Source organism: Apodemus sylvaticus, chromosome 4 (genome assembly GCF_947179515.1).
Source record: "Apodemus sylvaticus chromosome 4, mApoSyl1.1, whole genome shotgun sequence".
NCBI lineage: Eukaryota > Metazoa > Chordata > Mammalia > Rodentia > Muridae > Apodemus > Apodemus sylvaticus.
The window spans coordinates 44,265,366-44,285,295 of record NC_067475.1 but is presented as its reverse complement, the minus strand read 5'-3'; the positions used below and the strand labels follow the sequence as shown (position 1 = coordinate 44,285,295).

Below are 19,930 nucleotides of genomic sequence, written 5' to 3'. Positions count from 1 at the left end.
AACCAAACAAAATTAAACATTCAATCTACAGGTAAAATGTGTTTAATTAAATTACTTCAGCATCAAACACTTATTAATATCACCCTTGATCACACGAATGCATTATTATCCCACAGTTTCAACTAAATAATAATATAAAAAACAACAAGCAAATGTTATAATGTTCATTTACAAATCCAGTACTTGGCACACTGAGGCAGAATGATCTCAAATTTAGGACATTGATTAATAAGCCTCAAACAACAAACAAAATAATAATAATAATTAAAAAGGTAATTAAAATGCTCACCAACTTTGTAGCAAATAATTGCTATGTCAGACATTTTGAAGCATGTTAAATTCTGGAATTTTAACTTCACTTAGAAGACACTACATTATAATTCTTAAATAGAATTAAAACTCTTATGAATTTATTCATTTGCAGGGATGACTCTTCAATTAAGCTTTATTTTTAAATAATACCCCAAGCAATCAATATTGGTTTTATTAATGAAGCAGCATGATTATCTATCTATCTATCTATCTATCTATCTATCTATCTATCTATCTATCAATCACCTATCATGCTGACCTTAAGAAAAACAAACCCTTTTCAGACATACTTAAAACCTTCTAATTGTTCTAATTTTGTGTAGATACTTAAAGTAACTTTCAAGAAGCTAATTAATCAATGCATAGAAGAACCTTTTGGCCTCCTATGCCTGGATAGTTTTAGTGCTGTAGATTACCTTACCAATTTTAGTACCACAGTGTTGCTGAAGTATGTTGCACATTCCATATAATTCACCCTTTGAAATTATAATTTTATAGTTTTTAGTGTATTTACAAGTGGCATCCTAATTACGACAAATTCTAGAACGTTTCCTTCTTATTTCCAAGAAATCAAATTCCCATTAGCAGACCCCACCTCATTCTTTCTAGAGCCCTTAGCAACCACTAATCTGCTTTCTATTGATTTGCCCAGACTAGGTATTTTATAAATGGAATCATAAAATGCTATCATCTATGTATGGCTTGTCCCCATTTAGCATGATGTTTCGTGGCTCGTCCACAGCAGACAATGTTTGTGTCTTCACTCTTTACAGGAGATAAAAGAATGTGGTATGGGGATGCCGCACTGATTATCCATTTGTCATTTTACTGACTTTTGGGTTTTCTACATTGTGTTGGTTATTGATAATGCTTATCAATAATACAGTGAAAAATCTGTGTACACATTTTTACATGGAAACATCGTTTTTATTTCATTATCATCCCCCTATAACAAAAGTGTAATTGCTGGCCATATAGCCCTGCTAATTATACATTGATTATACTCATGTGGTTCCTATGCTAATATTGTAAGACAGCAACAGATTGTTTTTTAATGAGCTAGCATCTTTGCATTCACATGGCCAGCTCATGACCACAAGAAATTTAGCTCCTTGATGTTGTTGCCCTTGTCCCTAAGTTTAGCAATCTTATTAATCTATGAGAAACAATTATATGGGCATTTTTGAACTTTTATTGACATTCTGTATTTTATTTGGAGATTATCTATTATGATGTGTTTGCCCATTTAAAATATAAGCAGACAGAAGTTGCCTTATTGAGCTGAGTTGTTACATATTCTAGAGAAAGGTCTCCTATCAAATATGAGTTTTTGTTTTTTTCTTTGTGTTTATGAAGCCTTTGATTAATTCAAAGTCAGAAAAGCATGTTCCTTTCAAATATTTTAAATTTTAGCTTTTGTTTAGGTCTCTTGTTATTTTAACTTGATTTTGGATGCTGTGTGAGTCAGGAAGTCTGGCTTTACTTCCTTGTGATATTTCTGCAGTCTTATGTTTCTTTTCAATAGTAAATTGATCATAGGTTTTAAAGTAACTTATATATATATATCTATCTCTCTCTCTCTCTCTCTCTATATATATATATATATATATATATAAAAGCTTGTGCTATGATTACACAAACTCTTTGCATGGTAGCAGGTTTTGAAACTGGGGGAATAATTTTAATAGGTTTACTCTGTTTCCTAAACATTTTTGGATATTTCACCCTTTGCATTCATGTTAACTTAGAGAAGAGTTTGACAGATTTCAAAAACAAAGCAAAAAAAAAAAAACAAAACAAAACACCAAGTGTAATTTTCTATGAATTGGGTCATTGGATCAATCCATAGAATAAAACCACTTTCATAATGGGAAGTCTTGTTGGCAGCAATGGGATTATTTCCCCTTTCAAAATCATTTAAAGAAAAACTATAATTCTCTGTAGTTTTCAATTGTTTTTTGAATTTATTCATAAATATTTCATTCTTTTCAATATGATTGCAAAGAGTATTATCAATTTTTAGATTATTCATTGTTGCCTGGCCCATTCAGAACTTGATGTATGTACTGGCTAGTTTCGTGTGTCAACTTGACACAGGCTGGAGCTATCACAGAGAAAGGAGTTTCATTTGGGGAAGTGCCTCCATGAGATACAATTGTGGGGCATTTTCTCAATTAGTAATTAAGTGGGGAAGGCCCCTTGTGGGTGGTACCACCTTTGGGCTGGTGCTCTTGGGTTCTATAAGAGAGCAAGCTGAGCAAGCCAGGGGAAGCAATCCAGTAAGAAACATCCTTCCATGGCCCCTGCATCAGCGCCTGCTTCCTGACCTGCTTGAGTCCCAGTCCTGACTTCCTTTAGTGATGAACTCCAACGTGGAAGTGTAAGCTCAATAAACCCTTTCCTCCCCAACTTACTTCTTGGTCATGATTTTTGTGCAGGAATAGAAACCCTAACTAAGACAATGTAGTAAGTCATCAATTAGCCTCTGTTGTCAACTTGCCCTCCAAGAAGGAATCTCCTGAAGTGAGAAATTTTCTCCATTGGCTTGACCTCTAAGTTTATCTGCGGTGCATTTTTGATGGTTAACTGATGTTGATGGCCCCATCTACTCTGAGTGGTACCATCCCTGAACAGCTGGGCTTGGGTACATAAGAAATGTAGCTGACAGCTCGAGGTAAGGCAGTAAGCAGGTTCCTCCATGGTACTGGCTTCAGTTTTTTCCTGCAGGTTCCTGCCCTGAGTTCCTGCCCTGACTTCCTTTGTTGTAGGATTGTTACCCGGGGGTTCTAAAGGCCTTCCCTCCAGAAGCTGCTTAGATCAGTGTCTTGTCACAGTAACAGAGAAGCAAACTAAAACAGGGTATCTTTTAATGTGTTTTCTTTTGTATGTCACTTCTTTGTCAGTATAATCTGAGGTGCTTCCATGTTACTTAATGCATTTGTTTTTGATCATTCTTAGTGGTATGGAGTTTCCTAGGGTATGAATGCATCAAATCACATACATTTCATCTTAATGTGAAAGATTTTGTCCTTATAGTTGGGAATATGGAACAACATTGTCATTAATATTCTCTCATGAGACTGGATAAATACATATTTCAGTGGCCGGATACATGTGCAAATAGTTGTCTGTTGATACTACGGTCATCATTTTGGAAAGTGACTGTAACAGTTCACAGGGCTATTACTGAAATAATGCTTTTCATGCTCGAGCAAAAACACTATGCGGTGTATCTTTTTCATTTTACACATTTCCAATACAGACTGGTGCTTAGTTGTAGCTTAAGGTTTCCTTTTTTTCTGTTCAATAATCATATAGAACTTGACATTCTTTGGCTATTTGAATTTTTGTTATGAAAGATTATTCACGTACCATTTTTGCCACTTTCAATTTATTTTCCTATCTTTATTTGTAGGCATAATTAAATTAATTTATTTCAGCATGGATATAAGTATAATTAAGGTGTGTGGTACTGGCACATGTATGGAAAATTGACCAATTGATCAGAATGGTATTGAGAAATAGATTCTGTAGGCACTGAAACATAATTATGGGAAAGTGACTACCAATGATAGATGGTATTTAAGGGAAATAGTATTTTATTGATATCCATATGATGTGATTTCCAGTCTTAAACCATATAAATGTCATCTCAAAGGCATGGATTATTAAAAGGTGAAATACACAATTGCAAAGCTTCCTGAAAAATGTTAAAAGAGACTTTACTGATTTTGAAGAATATTTCAAATAAATGGGCCTAAAAGCACTAAGCATATATTAGAAAACATAATAAATTGAGCACCATTAAATATAAAAACTTTTATATTTAAATCATTTTAGAAAATTTTTAGCTTCCCATTATAAAATAATTTAGTTATACATCAAGATAATCTTTTCCTTAACTGGAGCTACTCAAAAATGAAGGACTAAAGGTGAGAATGATGAATTGCATACTACTAGGCTGAAAATTAATTAACCCTTGTACATTGGAAATCAATAATCTAAGTTCTGTAGTTATCTGAAATCCAGCTTGTTCTTTTTATAACTTGGGAATAGAAACAATACATTTATAATTAAATTTTATCATTATTTGCTTTTCGGTTTGTGAAATTAAAAACCAAAGCTGAAAAAAAAAACTATGTAAAACAAAGTACAAAACTATTGTTTTGTTGCCTAAATGTTTGAAAAGATTAAAATAAACAGCCATTTAGGCTAAAATTTGATATAAGTTCCACATTCTTTTTTTTTTTTAGTTTATTAACACAGATGAGGAGAAGAAATCTGAAACATTTCCCATCCTTTCAGATACTTTAAATTATTTTCTTATACCCCTACGACTTGCATTTACACGCCTTAGATAATTTTCAGAGCCTCAGAGTGTACCTAAGCGTTCACATCCTCAGACCTTCACATGCTTTAGAACACTCCGAACTTACGTAGAACCTTTTCCTTTCCATCCAATCATTTATCAGAGACATAAGTAGTTGTGGCTGGGTATAAGGTCCACATTCTTGATGCTTATTAGGTTATATACAATTGTTGGTGTAAAGCGTACCATTCAATTAAGAATGTAGTTTATATGGGTTAAGTTGCCTGTGAGATATGGTCTTGATTTAATATCCCTCTAAGTCTTGATAGCATGAAAATTGGCCTGATTTATTTTGAAATAAAAAAATTTGGATTCATACGTACAATTTAAAATATAATATATGAGGCTGTTCCAAGGTTCTGATTCAAATTTTGATTACAGTTGGCGGCACTTTTCCCACCCTTCGGCCCGCTTCGCTTTGGTACACATTGCCCAATTTTGAACTGGATCATTATCATATACTTATCAATATGATTTCGAACTTATCATTACAGATTCTTCTCTTTTTAAATTTACATCGGCTTTAATGAATCTGAGATTATTTTAGGAAACTAATTGCTATTCTGAAAAACCCTGGCAGTTTGGATAGTTTTGTGTGGCACTCATTTTTTTTTAACCCCTATTTTGAAGAAAGTCTGATGAGAAGATTTCTCCTGCAGCTGTATCTTAGGACTGAGAGTTAGTGGCTGTTGAATTTCACTGTCGATTTTAATGAATCCTACCCAATTAAAGCAGCGGGCCTATTCTTCATGAGCCCGTGATCAATACAATTGATTATAATTTTTTACATAACTGCATAGATGTAATTTTTTGGGGGGTGTGGGAAATTAATTCGCTGTTTTAATGTGTTGCAGACCTGTGAGAAGCTGGAGAATAATTTTGATGACATCAAGCACACGACTCTCGGTGAGCGAGGAGCTCTCCGAGAAGCAGTGAGGTAAGTCTGGGTCACCATAGCAACAGTCACAGATGTGGTAAAGAAAAAGTCATTCTTCATTATTGGGGGAACAAATGAGTTCATTGCCACCATTCAGCTCTGTTCTCTAAGGTATTAATTTGTCAGTGGAGAGACTTCCCTTGAGGCCGTACTTTGGTTTTGAAGCTGCATAAATGTTAAGCCTCAGTGCACAGTAAAAAATGTAAATGTTTAATTTGTTACTTAAAATGCTTACGGGGTGTCTTGTTTTATATTTATACTAAATTGTGTGATTGAATGAAAATATTGTTCGTCTAACTTCTGCCTGTGAGTTTAAAATAAACGTTGTGTAAAGGTAGCCTAGCTGAGTACTACTTCCTAATTAATAATTCATTTGAAAAAGATTTTTATAAATTTCATCTTATGTTTTATTTCATTTAAAAAGTATCTTAAAGTGACTTATATTATCTCACTATTTCAAAACACAGAACTACTTTCAGTTGTATGCAAAAACCCTATAAATAACCTTATTTTATTCACGTAACATTACTATTTTTATTTTCTCAACACTCACTCCAGCCTTGCTATCTTTTTTTAATAACCTTTAATGAAGCATCCTTTAAATTCATTTGATCAAAATCAAAGAAGAATTTAAGTAGGCATTAACAATGTCTGAATAATAAGCTCATTATCTTTAGAACAAGGAAGTCATCAACAACAGTAGCACTAAAAGTTCCTGGCTTGAACCATAGAGTGGCACAGACTTCTGCATTTCCACAATGTAGTGGTATATTTTTTTTCTATTGTACTCATAAAACTAATGTTACTTAAAAAAATATCTAGTGCTCCTTTATTTAGGATGGCTTTAAGAGACAGAAAGTTAAAACATGGGAAACAGGAAATCTAACAGACTGGCTGCTGGTTTAAACACAATTTTGTTATTGCTTGCACTCAGCTACCATATACTTTAGTTTAGAAGCCACTCTCATTTAGCAACCTCCCTTTTACCATGCAAGCAGCAGGAGAAAGTAATTAAATTTAATAGAAGCTGCCCTCATTTTGAAGCCACTTCTATTTAAAACCACAGGGGGAGGTAATTAAATTTAATGGAAACAGTAGCTTCTACACAAAGATACATGGTACTTCTGTATAGATGATTATGATGTCACAAAAAAAGGGGAATAATATATTACTAGTGTGGAGGAGAAATTACCAGCTGGAGCAAGGAAACCTATTTTATTGTTAATGTCTTTACTAATAAAAAAGATGGAAAAATAAAACTGAGTATGCAATGGAGAATTTGTGTCTGTATAAACTGCACTGCCAATCTAAGAAAGTTTAAGTTACCGAACATAATTTTAAATTAAAAATTAAAAATAAATTATACTGTAGAAAAGTCTAGGACAACTATGAGTGAATTCTTGTTTTTAAATATGTCCTGGATTCTGTACTGGAAACCACGGTGCCACTATAAATTGAACATGCCATTTATGTAGAGCTTATAATTTTGAATATGTGAAATGTGCATACTAATATCTATTTAGAAACCAATTATTTTGGCAATTTAATTTCTATTCATCTTGAAATAAACACATTGAAAAACAGGAAGACAAAGAGGATGCCAGCTCTCATGCTTTTGAATAAAAGAACTGAAGACCAAAAACACAGAGAGAATTGAAAAGAGCCATGTGAATGGACGTGGTTGTGAATGGGGAAACACAATGAACACAAGGACTTGTGAGCATTGGAGGAGATCTGTCCTCAAGAAAAACCAAGTTGAATAGTAGGAGAACTGTAGATAAAAAGATTATTATTAAATTCTGTCAATTTAAAAAAATCAGTACTATTTATTCCATACAGGGAGAACTTGCTCATAAAGAAGTGGGAATGAATGGATGGGGGTGGCAACACAGCATTAATTACGTGGGTGGTTGAGGTGACCTCTGACTACCTATGCAGTGAGTAGGGCAGCAGTCCAGATAATTTTATTCAGAATTTAATCACATGGTGGTGAAATGAACTTGTTTACTTAGGCTGAATATTTTATGTGTCCACATACACATACGCATGCACACACTTTAATGCCTGGACTCACCAGACACAGTGAAATAATTTAGCAACCAGTAGCATTAAACTGTATCGTATCATGTCTGTGGAAACCTCCTGTTTTTAATATATTGGGGCCTCATTCTTTCACATGAAAATATCTAGACAGGAGATCACAAATGGAATTCAAGAAAATTCAAGAAGAAAAAAATACATTGCTTTCTCATCTATGATCAGTTCTTCTTCATATGAAGGGTATCTGGACCAACACTAAACACAGGCAATCGAAGTGGGCCACTGAGGCTAAAAGACAGTGTTGCAAATAGAGAGAGTAGTATAGAAAAAAAAATGACATTGAACTGTCAAAAACAACAAGGATGTGTTGGAAGCCAAGCTTGAATTTTTTATCATTTTTTTGAAACCAAAACCCTATGTGCAGATAGGCTTTTTTGATCAATAATAAGTTTTTTCTGTCTTGAATCCATAAGCAGAAATGGAGCAGTAAAAGTTGTGCTGGAACAGTGAGAGAACCAGGGCCCCAGAGCAGATTTTGGGCAGCACCAGATAGGTAGAAATAGCTTAGGCAAGGCTCAGTAAGCAAAGGGAGTGACATCAGCAGGTTCTGTAAAAAATATTTTTGTTGGAATATGATGCAGATCAACTTTATATAAAAATCTAGTGTTCTGTAAAAAACAATTTAAATTATTTCAAGGAATATTGTTTTTTAGGCATTTTAGGATATTAACAATAATTTGGGGTGTTAAACTATAATAAATTTATTGTTCTATGGAGTTAGAGTACAGGGAGAAAATGCCTTATAGGGATAGAAACCATCATTTGCCTCTTTTAAAAATATTACCTTCACTTCTGTAACATACCAGGTGATGATTACAGACCTGAAGGATACAGGCTGTGCCCTTGGGGAACTAGTCATTCAGTGGAAGGGAAGGGAAGGAAGATTAGGTCTTCAGGCTGTATGCTTGAATTCTTCTCTGCTTCCACTCACTTAACAGTAGTTCCTTTCTTTTTCTTCTGGCAAAGGTTTGGCTTGGCAATGGAAGCAACCTTGTCCCCATCAGTTCATTTCTACACCAGTCCTCAGTGACTTCAGGTGTCCACAGGTGTCCTTGTTCTGAGACTGTTTAAGTAGGTGGAAATAGGAAGTAGCTACATCAGACCTGGCTGGAGTTGACAGACTGACCTGAGTTCCTGTCCTGGGACCTTTCTTCTGTTTGGCATCCCCTGTTCTACTAAACTTCTGCGTCAGTGCACTTAGAGAGGAGTCAGCCTGTGCTCAACCCTCCGTGTCCTCATCCAGTTTCCTTCCTGGCTCATCTTTGATACGCCTCTTGATTCTGTTCCTTTTAAGTTTATGAATTGTTTTAGTACTGTCAGGGATTCTAGGTGTAATGATGTCTTTAGCCTGAATTCTTCCTATGAGAAAAAAATAGAAGCTACAGCTTTTTCTATGGAATATTCTGGGTAAATAACACATTGGGTAAGCATAGTAAATGAGAGAGAGAAAAAAGATGAAAAAGGACTACATGCAGATGATTTTTCTTTTTAGATGCTTTTAAGATGCTGAAATCTACCCCATGTGTGGAATGTGCATTTGGTATAGGAAAATTATAATCCCACAGTTTAGGACCCAGAGTGAGGTTGATGTGGCCATTTGTAGTTTGTTAGTATTTTGATGTCTGTAGTCATGGGAAGGTGTGGGATTTTCTCAAGAGTAGTTCTTCAAACATTTTAGGACTTTAAATTTAAATTAAGTATTATCAGCCAAGTGAGGCTTGGCTGTGCTTTGCAGCGTAGGGAGGAGAAAAGCTTACAGTAGGGAGGTTCTTGTCTACAGTTTCTGGACCATAGAGAGTCTTGGAGCAGGGCTGCCCAAAATGCTGTGATGGTAGAATTATCTATGTCTAGCAGTGTGACGGTAGCCAGCTACAGTGACTCCCAACCCTCCCAAATGTGGCCATTTTATAGGAAGAGTTGAACTGTTCATTGTAGTTATTAAAATATTTCACTTAAAGAATTCTTGTGATTATGATTTTGATGGTACTTCCTAAAAGAAAGTTTTATTTGGCCAGAATTATGTGTGATAGATGTGGCGTGTTGGAGTCCCAGTGAACAGAGAGGCCACTGTGAGGCAAGACAAGCGTCATGTGCATCAAATGCAGTTGTGTTCTCTTCCTTATGAAGTTGGCAGAGAAGGTCTATTAACAACACAGTACCCAGTGTAAAACCCAAGCTAACAAGTATGGGTTGCTATAAAAGAGACAAAATGAGTATTGTTCTCTAAGTCTTTATTTGTTTCTAAGAGGGTCAACCACATAAAACAACAACAAGCAAACAAACAAACAACAACAGCGTACCCTAAGAAGGAAACAGAGCTGAGAGCCTAGCTCTGTGGCAGAGTTCTTGCATATGAGTAAGGCCCTTGGTTTTATCTTCAGGACTCTAAAAAGATAAGCTCTCAATATAGTTCAACTGTAAAGAAGACAGTTAATGAGAGGGATCATCTTTAAAGTAAATGTAGAAATTCATAAGCTTTCCTTTGTATTATTGCCAGGCAGAGGTTCTCATTGGCAGTGATTCCTATAATGATCTAGTGAAGTTACGCAGATTAAGCACTCAAAATATTCAGAACATGTGGAATCACTTAATCAATGATATCAACTTTTGCTGCTTTAAAACTAAAATCACTTCATATTCTTATCTGTAATGGTAGAAGCAAATTTCAATGTATTAAGGAGCTAAATGAAATAAAAAATGAATAGACCACATCCCAGTGGATTATGGAAGTGTGATAAGTGAAGATAGTGAAGCAAAAATTATTGAAAATAATCAAAGCCTTTGAGTACATTAAAAATCTCTTACAAATGGTACAATATCAGCAACATCTAAAGACTTCCTTTAACTAAACTGCAACCTGTACAACCAATCAAAAACCAAACTTGGTCCATCACTGAAAAGGTGTGTGTGATTTGGATTCTCAAAAATATTCAGAGTATTTTGATCTGGCAGACAAAAGTATAAACTTTAAAAAAGTTATACAAAATTCTTGCAAATGGCTGTTACTGCAGTTCAGGAGGCAGAGTGGTTCTAAGTGCTAAGCCAGTCATTTTCAGGGTCTCAAAGACCACAAAAAAATGCAATTTACGAATACACTGAGGAGTGAAGTATCAAGTATCTCGAAGAGCCTTAAAGTAAGATGACTTTTTGTATTAATTTACCATTTATATACATTATATAGAAGTCATAAAAATTATGGAAAATCTGACTAATTTTTAAGTTAATGGACTATAACCTTGAATACGATTTGTGTATTCACAATCATGTCAGTTTTATTTTACCTTTTTGTAAGGATTGAAAAACTCATAGATTTGATGTGAGGCATGAGAACAACAGAGGAAAATAATAAATATATGAAAATTCATAATAAGATACCAAATTTTGCCATGTTTCTATACTCTGTTTTCTTTTAATAGCATGAAGTATGTATTTGCAATAATTTGCTCCAGGCATAGATGTTCATGGAACTGATTTGGAAATTTCACTGCAATCTTCACATGTAAAATTCCAAAGGTGTGATTATGTACTTATCACTCACACATTCTAGCACCTTTCTCCTGTGGAAGTCTTCTACAAAGTTTGTGAAAATGATGAAATTAAAGACACATATCTAAACACACGAAGAAAAAAAAAAGCCTGACATAGTTTCCAGGTCATGTCTTTGGTCCACCATATGATGTAGTTAGGAGTTACTTTGTACCTTCCTTCCAGAGCATTTTTGCCTATCTCAGCTAATTCCACCTCTCATCACTTCAATGTGATTTGATTTCTGTACTTTAATATTTGGTGCCTGTCTTGGACCCTCTAATAAAGTTTGAGTGTAACAGGGAAGGTGAGGCCCTTTTACACATGTGTTTGCTTCGATTACCAGAGGCAGAACTGAACAGTGAATACTAAGTGGTTGGTACATAGAAAGGGTAGATATTAAAACTGAATAGCTTGAGAAACAGAGAAGGTAAATTCTGCAAAATAACGTGATGTAGAATATAGTATTTTAAGGGGGGGGGGAAGAGGTAACATGCTTTGGAAGCCATGAGCAAGAACTAAAGGACTCTGTAGAAATGAAAGTTGGTTGGGTTTAAGGATGTAGCTCTAAGAATCAGTAATTGGAGCAGTAACTTTCCAGGTGTTTAAGGAGCAGGCTACTGGGTGCTGGGTGCTGTTTCTGGATCCTTATTATGGAGAGATGCCAGGGCATCAGGAACTGAGTCTTTCCCTCTTTGCTAGGTTTCATCACGTGTTGGGATTCTTGTCACTAGGTGGAGATGTTGAGTTGTACAATTTATGTTTGCTGGCTTTTTTTCTGGTGTGTGTAATAGAATTTGAAGGTGCAATGGAAACTCAGCATAGATGCAGAGTCAAGAAATCTATTCTAACCATGTCAACATAGAGAGTGATTTCTAGGAGATACAATCAGTCTACCTGTCGTTTGAATCAAAAGGTTAAAATTGCTGTAATGTTCTTGATTCTTTACTTTGGATTATTAGAGTTGGCAGAAATAGGAATAATAATCTAAATTTTATATGGGAAGGTTGAGTTCCATGGGACATTTGAAAACAAGGAGAAATTATTTATGTTTCCAAACTCATCCTGTCTCAGTGTAGGAAACTAAACATGCCTTTTGTTTCCACCCCTTCCCCCATCTTAAATGGTGGTCAGACATGTTGCCAACTGATAATACAAGTTATTTCACTGTTTGCTTGGACTTAAGTACTGCTTTACCGATTCATTGTATCCCTTAGTAAACTAAAATTTCTTTAATGGGCTCTCCACCATAATTTGAACAAAGAATTTTTTGTTGAGAAATTGTGTCCATCTAAATAAGATCAATATCACTGCCCCACTTTTTATGGTTAGAGGATAAAAAATATATGCTTGTGAGCACATATGTATGTGCAATTATGTATTGTGATTGTGTTTACAAAGCACATATACAATGCATGTATATAAGCCCTTTCTCCAAGTCAGAGAAGATTGGCAGTATGAAAGCCTGAAGGCATTTAGAATTCCCTTTGGTTTTTCTACATGTGCATTCTGATCAAAAGCATGCAATCAGGTTCCATCAAATTAATTTTTAAGAATTTAAAAATGAATTTTAAAATATCTGAGAATAGCAAATAACAAAATATAACAAACAACTAGAAAACTGAACAACTGAAGGAGGATTCAAAAAGAGTATGAGATACTTGAGAAAGGGTTAAGAAAAGATGATAATGAAAATCGGCAGGTTGTTCAAGTAATAGGTAAAGAAAAATTTCTCTTTAAAATTGTGAACATCTTATATGACGTCAGTGACTTTAGAAGGGTAAACATTGTAGCATATTTATATTCAGTGTTTTGAGAAATAAATACATATCACTCATATTATCATAAATATCCAGGCATGTGTCCATTGAATAACATAAAAAGTTTATAATTTTATTCATAGATAAAATGCTAGTGCTCTTGTATTTCAATCAAAATTTCATACTATTTTACTCAAATTTTCTCTCATTGGCTTCAACACAAGGATCATCACTACAACTCTCCCCCAAATCAAAAAGTGTAAGAGTCCCATTTTAGAATAAAACTTCACTGTATCATTTCTGCTGTAAAAAAGAGAGGTACTTTAAGTGTAACAGTAATTTTTTTTTGACTTGGTTTCTGTCGTCTATCACATGAATAAGAACTCAAGATGATTACCTTTAGAGATTCTGGAATCTGAAGACAAAATTGCATCACATTATAGTTAATGATCTTTTTGCTATAATAAGCATCAATGGCACATAGTCAGCAAATGCATAAGTGCAACATAGGTAATTAATTTCATGTTAATTGTACAGAGTAAATACTATTTCATGCCTACACACATGCTTATGCACAAACATGTTTTTAATTGCTTGCTTATAACACACACAAGTACTAAGCCTTTTTATTCAATGCTGTTGGGGAGACTGAAAGCAATTTCTCAAATGCCTTGTAAAATTTTACCATTCATGGGAATTAAAATATTGTACTGTAATACTTACAAATGTTTATTAAAATCATGAACATGCTCAGCAGTAATACTTCTGGATTGTTTACTGATTTGGACTCAATTGTGTATAAATTTTAGTCTTTGTTATTTTATGTCACTAGATTCTTTGCCTGCAGGTTCCATCAAATTAATTTTTAAGAATTTAAAAATGAATTTTAAAATATCTGAGAAATAATAAAATGTAACAAATGACTAGAAAACTAAACAACTGAAGGAGGATTCAAAAAGAATCTTTCAAAAGGCTCACATGTGCTTATGGGACCCACACAATCCAGAAAAGGGAATCAGTTCTCCCATAACTGGAATTACAGATGGTTCTGAGCTGCTATTGGGGTACATAAAAATCATTTATATTTCTAATACTATCCTGTCTCAATGAAGGAACCTAAGTGTAATAAATTCAAGTTCTTTGTAAGAATCCTAAATACCCTTGACCATGAAACCATTTCTCTAGCCTTTGGATATAAATTCTGAATATTTTTAAAGCATGTTATTGCATTCCCTGCTTTAAAATTTAATGAGGAGTCCCCTGTGATGAATATTGATTATATAATTGCCAGTTAGAAATTCTGCAAAAAATTTAGAACCTAGAAACTCAAATTCAAATTAAGTAGTTTTATTTACTTAAAAAAAAAAGCCCATTTCCATAGTCACTGACATAGGAATTAGTGTGTCCAACCTGATGTGAGTACTGTATTCTAAGTGCTGCTTTATTAAGAGCATTGTTTTTCGGACAAAAGAGAACCCTCACTATTGGGGGTACATTTTATGACTAATTTCATACATTTGGAATAATAACACCACTAGGATAACTTATTGAAATGACTCCATTGACAAGACGATCAGTAGAAATATAAGACATGTAAGACCAGAAAAAGATTTTCCCCCGGTTCTTAACAAAGACATCTTTTTAAAGGCTAGAGCCAGGGTCTTCAACCTCTCGAACATGACCCTGGAGTACCTTTCCACAAGGATCAACTAAGACCATCTGAAAACACAGATATTTTTATATTACAAATTCATAACAGTAGCAAAAATTACAGTTAGGAAATAGCAACAAAAAGAATTTTATAGTTTGGGGTTACCATGACATAAGCATTGTACTAAAGACTCACAAATTGAACTGAGTAGTCTCCGGACTGCTGGGAGGATTCTCACTAGTGGGAAGGGAGGGAGATTTTGTTTGCTCCCAAAGAGGAGTGCAGAGCTAAGTTCTTCGTCTGGAATGCTGATCATCCGAGATACAGAATTTGAATGAGCAGCTAATAGCTAAAATTATTTAGGAGATAAAAATTGGTACTGTGAGGATTAGCACTAATTTTAAGTATCCATAATTGAAGTGGCGCATTATGATTTTAATGTTTTGATAATCTTGTTAACAAGCTGTTGTGTATACACTATCATATTTTAATGTAGTTACAGAGCTTAAGTAAACCATAGCGTAAATTGCTTTTTGAATCAGGCTTTTACAAGTGGAAAATTAGTGGTTTACATGTTTTGAATATGTATTTTGTAATTATATTTGGCATGTTCTACAACTTAAGGAGAATAATAGAATGGCTTTATAGATAATAGACTATTGTTTAGGAACACATTGCTTTTTTTTTAAAATCTACTTTCATCAATCTGGGTGCATTTCATCATGTGCTAAGAAGCAATAGCTGGCTTCTACAATATCCCCAAGTCATCTCTTATAGACAGTTTATGTTGAAACCCCTGTCTGTGTTTCATTTCTTTTCGTCCTTTTAGTTTGATTTTTTTAAAATGAAATATACTTCCCTCTAAAGAACTTGCAAATCAAAACCATCACACAACTAAATGAACACAGCCACATATACAAACCCTTGCCTAGACCTAAAATCTATACATCTTAGTGAATTTTTATATACGTAGAGTAGCCATTCTGAAGCCAGGGAGACTCATCGTTTATTTTACACATCGGCTATAAATCACAGTTTCATGCAAGTGTCCAGCAGTAAACATTTAAAAAATTATCATGACAGTCAACACTAGAGAAAAAGTGGTTCTCATGTCCTCTTTTATGATTCCTGTATCCTTCACCTGCATCTGTCCCTCATCATTCAGCATTATTCTTCTCCATACAGGTTACACACACACACACACACACACACACACACACACACACACACACACACACATGCACACACACACACATACGCATTCGCGCGCGCACACACACACACACGCACACACACACTACAGTCTAGGATCCGTATATAAGGAAGAACATGTGTTCCTTTTTTGTTTTTCTTTCTTTCTGAAACTGAGCAGCTTCCCTTAACATTATGCCAAGTCCACACATTTTCCTAGAATTATGGGATTTCAGTTGTCTTTAGAACTTAATAGTATTCCATTTTATACATGTAGATTTTATTACCTATTTATCTGTTGATGGACTGCTAGATTATTCTCACTTCCTTGCTCTGGAGAGTAGACCTACAATAAAAATGGAGAGACAAATACTCCTGTGGCAAGATGTGGCATCCTCTGCGTATCCTCCCAGGAGTGAAATAGCTGGGTCCTAGAGTAGTTCTATTTTTAATTATTTTTTTAGGAATTCCAATCTTATTTTCATAATTGCATTAAGTATATTTAGCACATCAGCAGTGAGTGTTTCTCTTACTCTACATCCTCACCAAAATTTGTCGGTTTTTTTGATGATTGCCTTTCTGCTGAAATGAGGTGAGAAATCAAAATATTTTTAATTTCTGTCTCCCTGATGACTAGTGATGTTGACCGGTTTTTAGAGTAAATTTTTGAACACTTGTATTTCTTTCATTGAAAACTTCAATTCAGTTTACTACTTATTGACTGCTGGTTTTATTTCATTGGTACTTAAGTCCTATAGTTCTTTGTAAATTCTGAATATTAGTATCTCCTCTCTCATATAAAAGTATGTCTCACTGAGAAGAAAATTAACATTTTTATCCAGTATTTCAAGTTACTATGTTATACATTAAATTCTGTCCATTGCTTTCCTGTAATTTACTCTGGAGGCAAACAAATCTTCCATTAAGACAACAGTGCAGATAGCTAGTAAGTTATATTATTGTTTTGAATTTGTTGCTTTGGTGGACAGGCAATGTTACAAGTAGTCCAAAGCAGAAGTAAGCAGACTATTTTACACAAAAGACTACTTAATAACGATTTTATTTTCAGCATCCTGAATCATTTGCTTCTTAAAGCTGGACCCCCAACAAGCAAAGTATCCACAGCCATGTGAAGAGAATTGTCTTTACAAAAGCAAACAACAGAACAAAGAAAAACAGTCAGTCAACTGGAATGGGTAGAGCAGGGGTTGTAGTCTCCTCCTCCTTGATTGGGGAAAAATTGATTTAAATGCATTATAATAAACTCAATGAATTGTTTGAGAAATGTATCAAGAATTTGTGATTGTATCTCATGGACAAAACAGTGTAAAATCCTCTAATTTTAGTAACAAACTGGCTGAAAAAATTCTTATTTATGAATTATAATCTCCCAATTTCTGGGATGTTCCATGAAATCAAATTATTCGTTGAACAAAAAAACCAGACTGGAATATTAATGAAATAATATAGATTATAAAGTTACCAATACAAATCAAGGTGGAGAATCAGTATTAGGCTCCTGAATTAGTGAGCAAAAATTCTATGTCAGATATATGTGGTTTTACTTTAACTCTGAAGCAAGCATGTGGTGAAGCAATGCAATGTCTCTCTATCAGCAGCTCACCACAATGGGCAGCTCTGAAAGAGGCAGTTAGATGGTAGACCACTTGTCTACTTAAGCCACAAGGAATGTCTGTGTGTGACATGCTCACACATCTGCTTGGAATACATCTTGTAGTCAAAACTCTAAGCCCTGTACAGTACACATAGGGCCATCTAAACACACACTTCCAGAAAACTAATTAATAAACACTCATTTAGCAAACAAGCAATCATGGACACAGTGGATATTTTAGCATGAAATGAGTTCATATTTGAATAGTTTGATCTCTTCTCTCTCTCTTCCTCCATATCACTTTCTCACTCTCTCAGAGCTCCTGAGGTGCAAGGTACCAAAGCTTCTGGTTTTATTTCTATTTTCTTTTTAATGATTTCATTTTATGATATCTGGAAAAATCTTGCTTCTATGAAATGTAGGCCCCTTCTCTGTGACAGGAATTTTGTTAACTCTAGCCTTTTCAACAGTTCTCTTAATTATCAATCTCCTGCATATTCAGCCAGCCTTTGCAATTAAATAAACATCCACGAACATGCCAGTTTATATGTATAAAGTTTATATGTATTGTATTTCAAAAAGTAAATAAACAAAATCTTAATACTATTTCCTTTCTAGGTTCTAGTTCATTTTGTTTTCTTCCCTTTCTCTCTCCCTCTCTTTCTCCCTCTCTCCCTCTGTCCCTCCCTCCTTTGCTCCATCCCTCCCTTATATATTCTTTTTCCATTTTTGAGGTATGAGCTCACACTTTAGCCCAGGCTTGCCTTGATTTTATATCAGCTTTATGTTTCAGTCTCCAAACTGGGATTATAGGCCTGAGCTCCCACATCTGGGTATATGATGGATTGTACACATGCATGTGTGTGTGTGTGTGTGTGTGTGTGTGCGCGTGTGTGTTGTGTGTGTTACCCAGCTTAGTTATGTTCATGTTGATCTGATACGCCTTTCTAAAAATGTACTTTAAAAATCAAGAATCCTTACTGTTTAAAACACTGTACTCTACACACACAGCATCTTCAACATAGATATACAGACACATAGACACACAAATACTCACATGCATATTTGTATGTAGGCTAAAAGAATTCAGCAATTTTAGCAAAACTGTTTGGTCAGCAAGCCCTAGGGAGCTCCTCTTTCAGCTTCCCACTATTTAGAAACCACTGCTCCACTAGCTTTTAAGTGGATTCCAGGGTTCAGAACTCATGTCCTCATGCTTATAGAGTGAGTACTTTATCAAATGCACCACCTCCCCAGTCTTGCCTCCATACATATAACCAGCTTCAGTATAACATTGTTAAGCAGGGAACGGTTAAAGACTCCGTGATAGGGGCTGGAGAGATGGCTCAGTGGTTAAGAGCACCGAGTGCTCTTCTGAAGATCCTGAGTTCAAATCCCAGCAACCATATGGTGGCTTGCAACTATTTATAACAAGACCTGATGCCATCTCCTGAAGTGTCTGAAGACAGCTACAGTGTACTTACATATAATGAATAAATAATATCTTAAAAGAGAGAGAGAGAGAAGAGAGAAAGACAGAGAGAGAGAGAAGGTAAGCAAATAGTAAAATTTAGAAAGTTGTAATTTAAAGCCAGATTGATTTCTTTTTTTATTAGATATATTCTTTATTTACATTTCAAATGATTTCCCCTTTCCTGATCCCCCCAAAGTCCCATAAGCCCTCTCCCCTCTCCCTGTTCCCCAATCAACCCCCTCCTCCTTCCTTGTCCTGGTATTCCCCTACAGATTAATTTCTTTTGGATTGCTTTTAGTCATAATTTTTTAATTATTTTGTATATCCATGTCAAAAGTTATAAAAACAGTGTTGATTTACTAACATATTAGAGAAATGCTACATTAATGTAATAAAATTGTAGGTAGTTTATTACCTAATATATAGTATACATAAAAATCATATAGCTAAATGAATAAGTAGTGTTTTTATATGAATAGAATAGATGATGAATCTATATTCATCTGTTTGGAGATTCAACCCTCTTTCTCTTTTCTGAGGAGCCTAAAACATTAAGTTTATAGCCCTTGCAAACTTTTGCCTACAGGACTCAAACTTTTGAGTCCTCCCGCATTTAAGGCCCGTTGGCTGAGTATAGAAGTATTAGCAGTCATTTTATTTAGAACGCTTCTATAAAGTCAGCTTTCAGTGGAAATAGGTGTTTGTCACTGTGCAACAAAGATAATCCTTTTAGTTAATATCTGTGCTGTGTTTATGAAACAATTATCTCCCCTGTATCTTCCTTTAGTTCTCATGAGCATTTAGACTAATCCCGTTCCCCCTTGTAGATGGTGAAGAAAAATGATTTACAGCCAGTTTAATTACTTTCTGGCATTGTATTCATCATTGTCATATTTTTTTCCTTCATATTTCATTTTCCCTTCATTCCTTTATATGTTGTTTGTAATTCCATACTCTGTGAGGGAATATTCCTTGAGACATTTCTCACCCAGAAGT

The 19,930-nt window shown here is 34.7% G+C and overlaps 1 protein-coding gene across 1 annotated transcript in view; it reads left to right on the top strand.

Annotated features, from left to right (window-relative positions):
- Dpyd (dihydropyrimidine dehydrogenase) overlaps positions 1-19,930 on the top strand; it is a 900,155-nt gene that overhangs the window by 104,289 nt on the left and 775,936 nt on the right. The window contains exon 3 of the mRNA XM_052179342.1: positions 5,536-5,618. Within this exon, the coding sequence (XP_052035302.1) occupies positions 5,536-5,618 (83 nt within the window). The remainder of the gene's footprint in view (positions 1-5,535; positions 5,619-19,930) is intronic.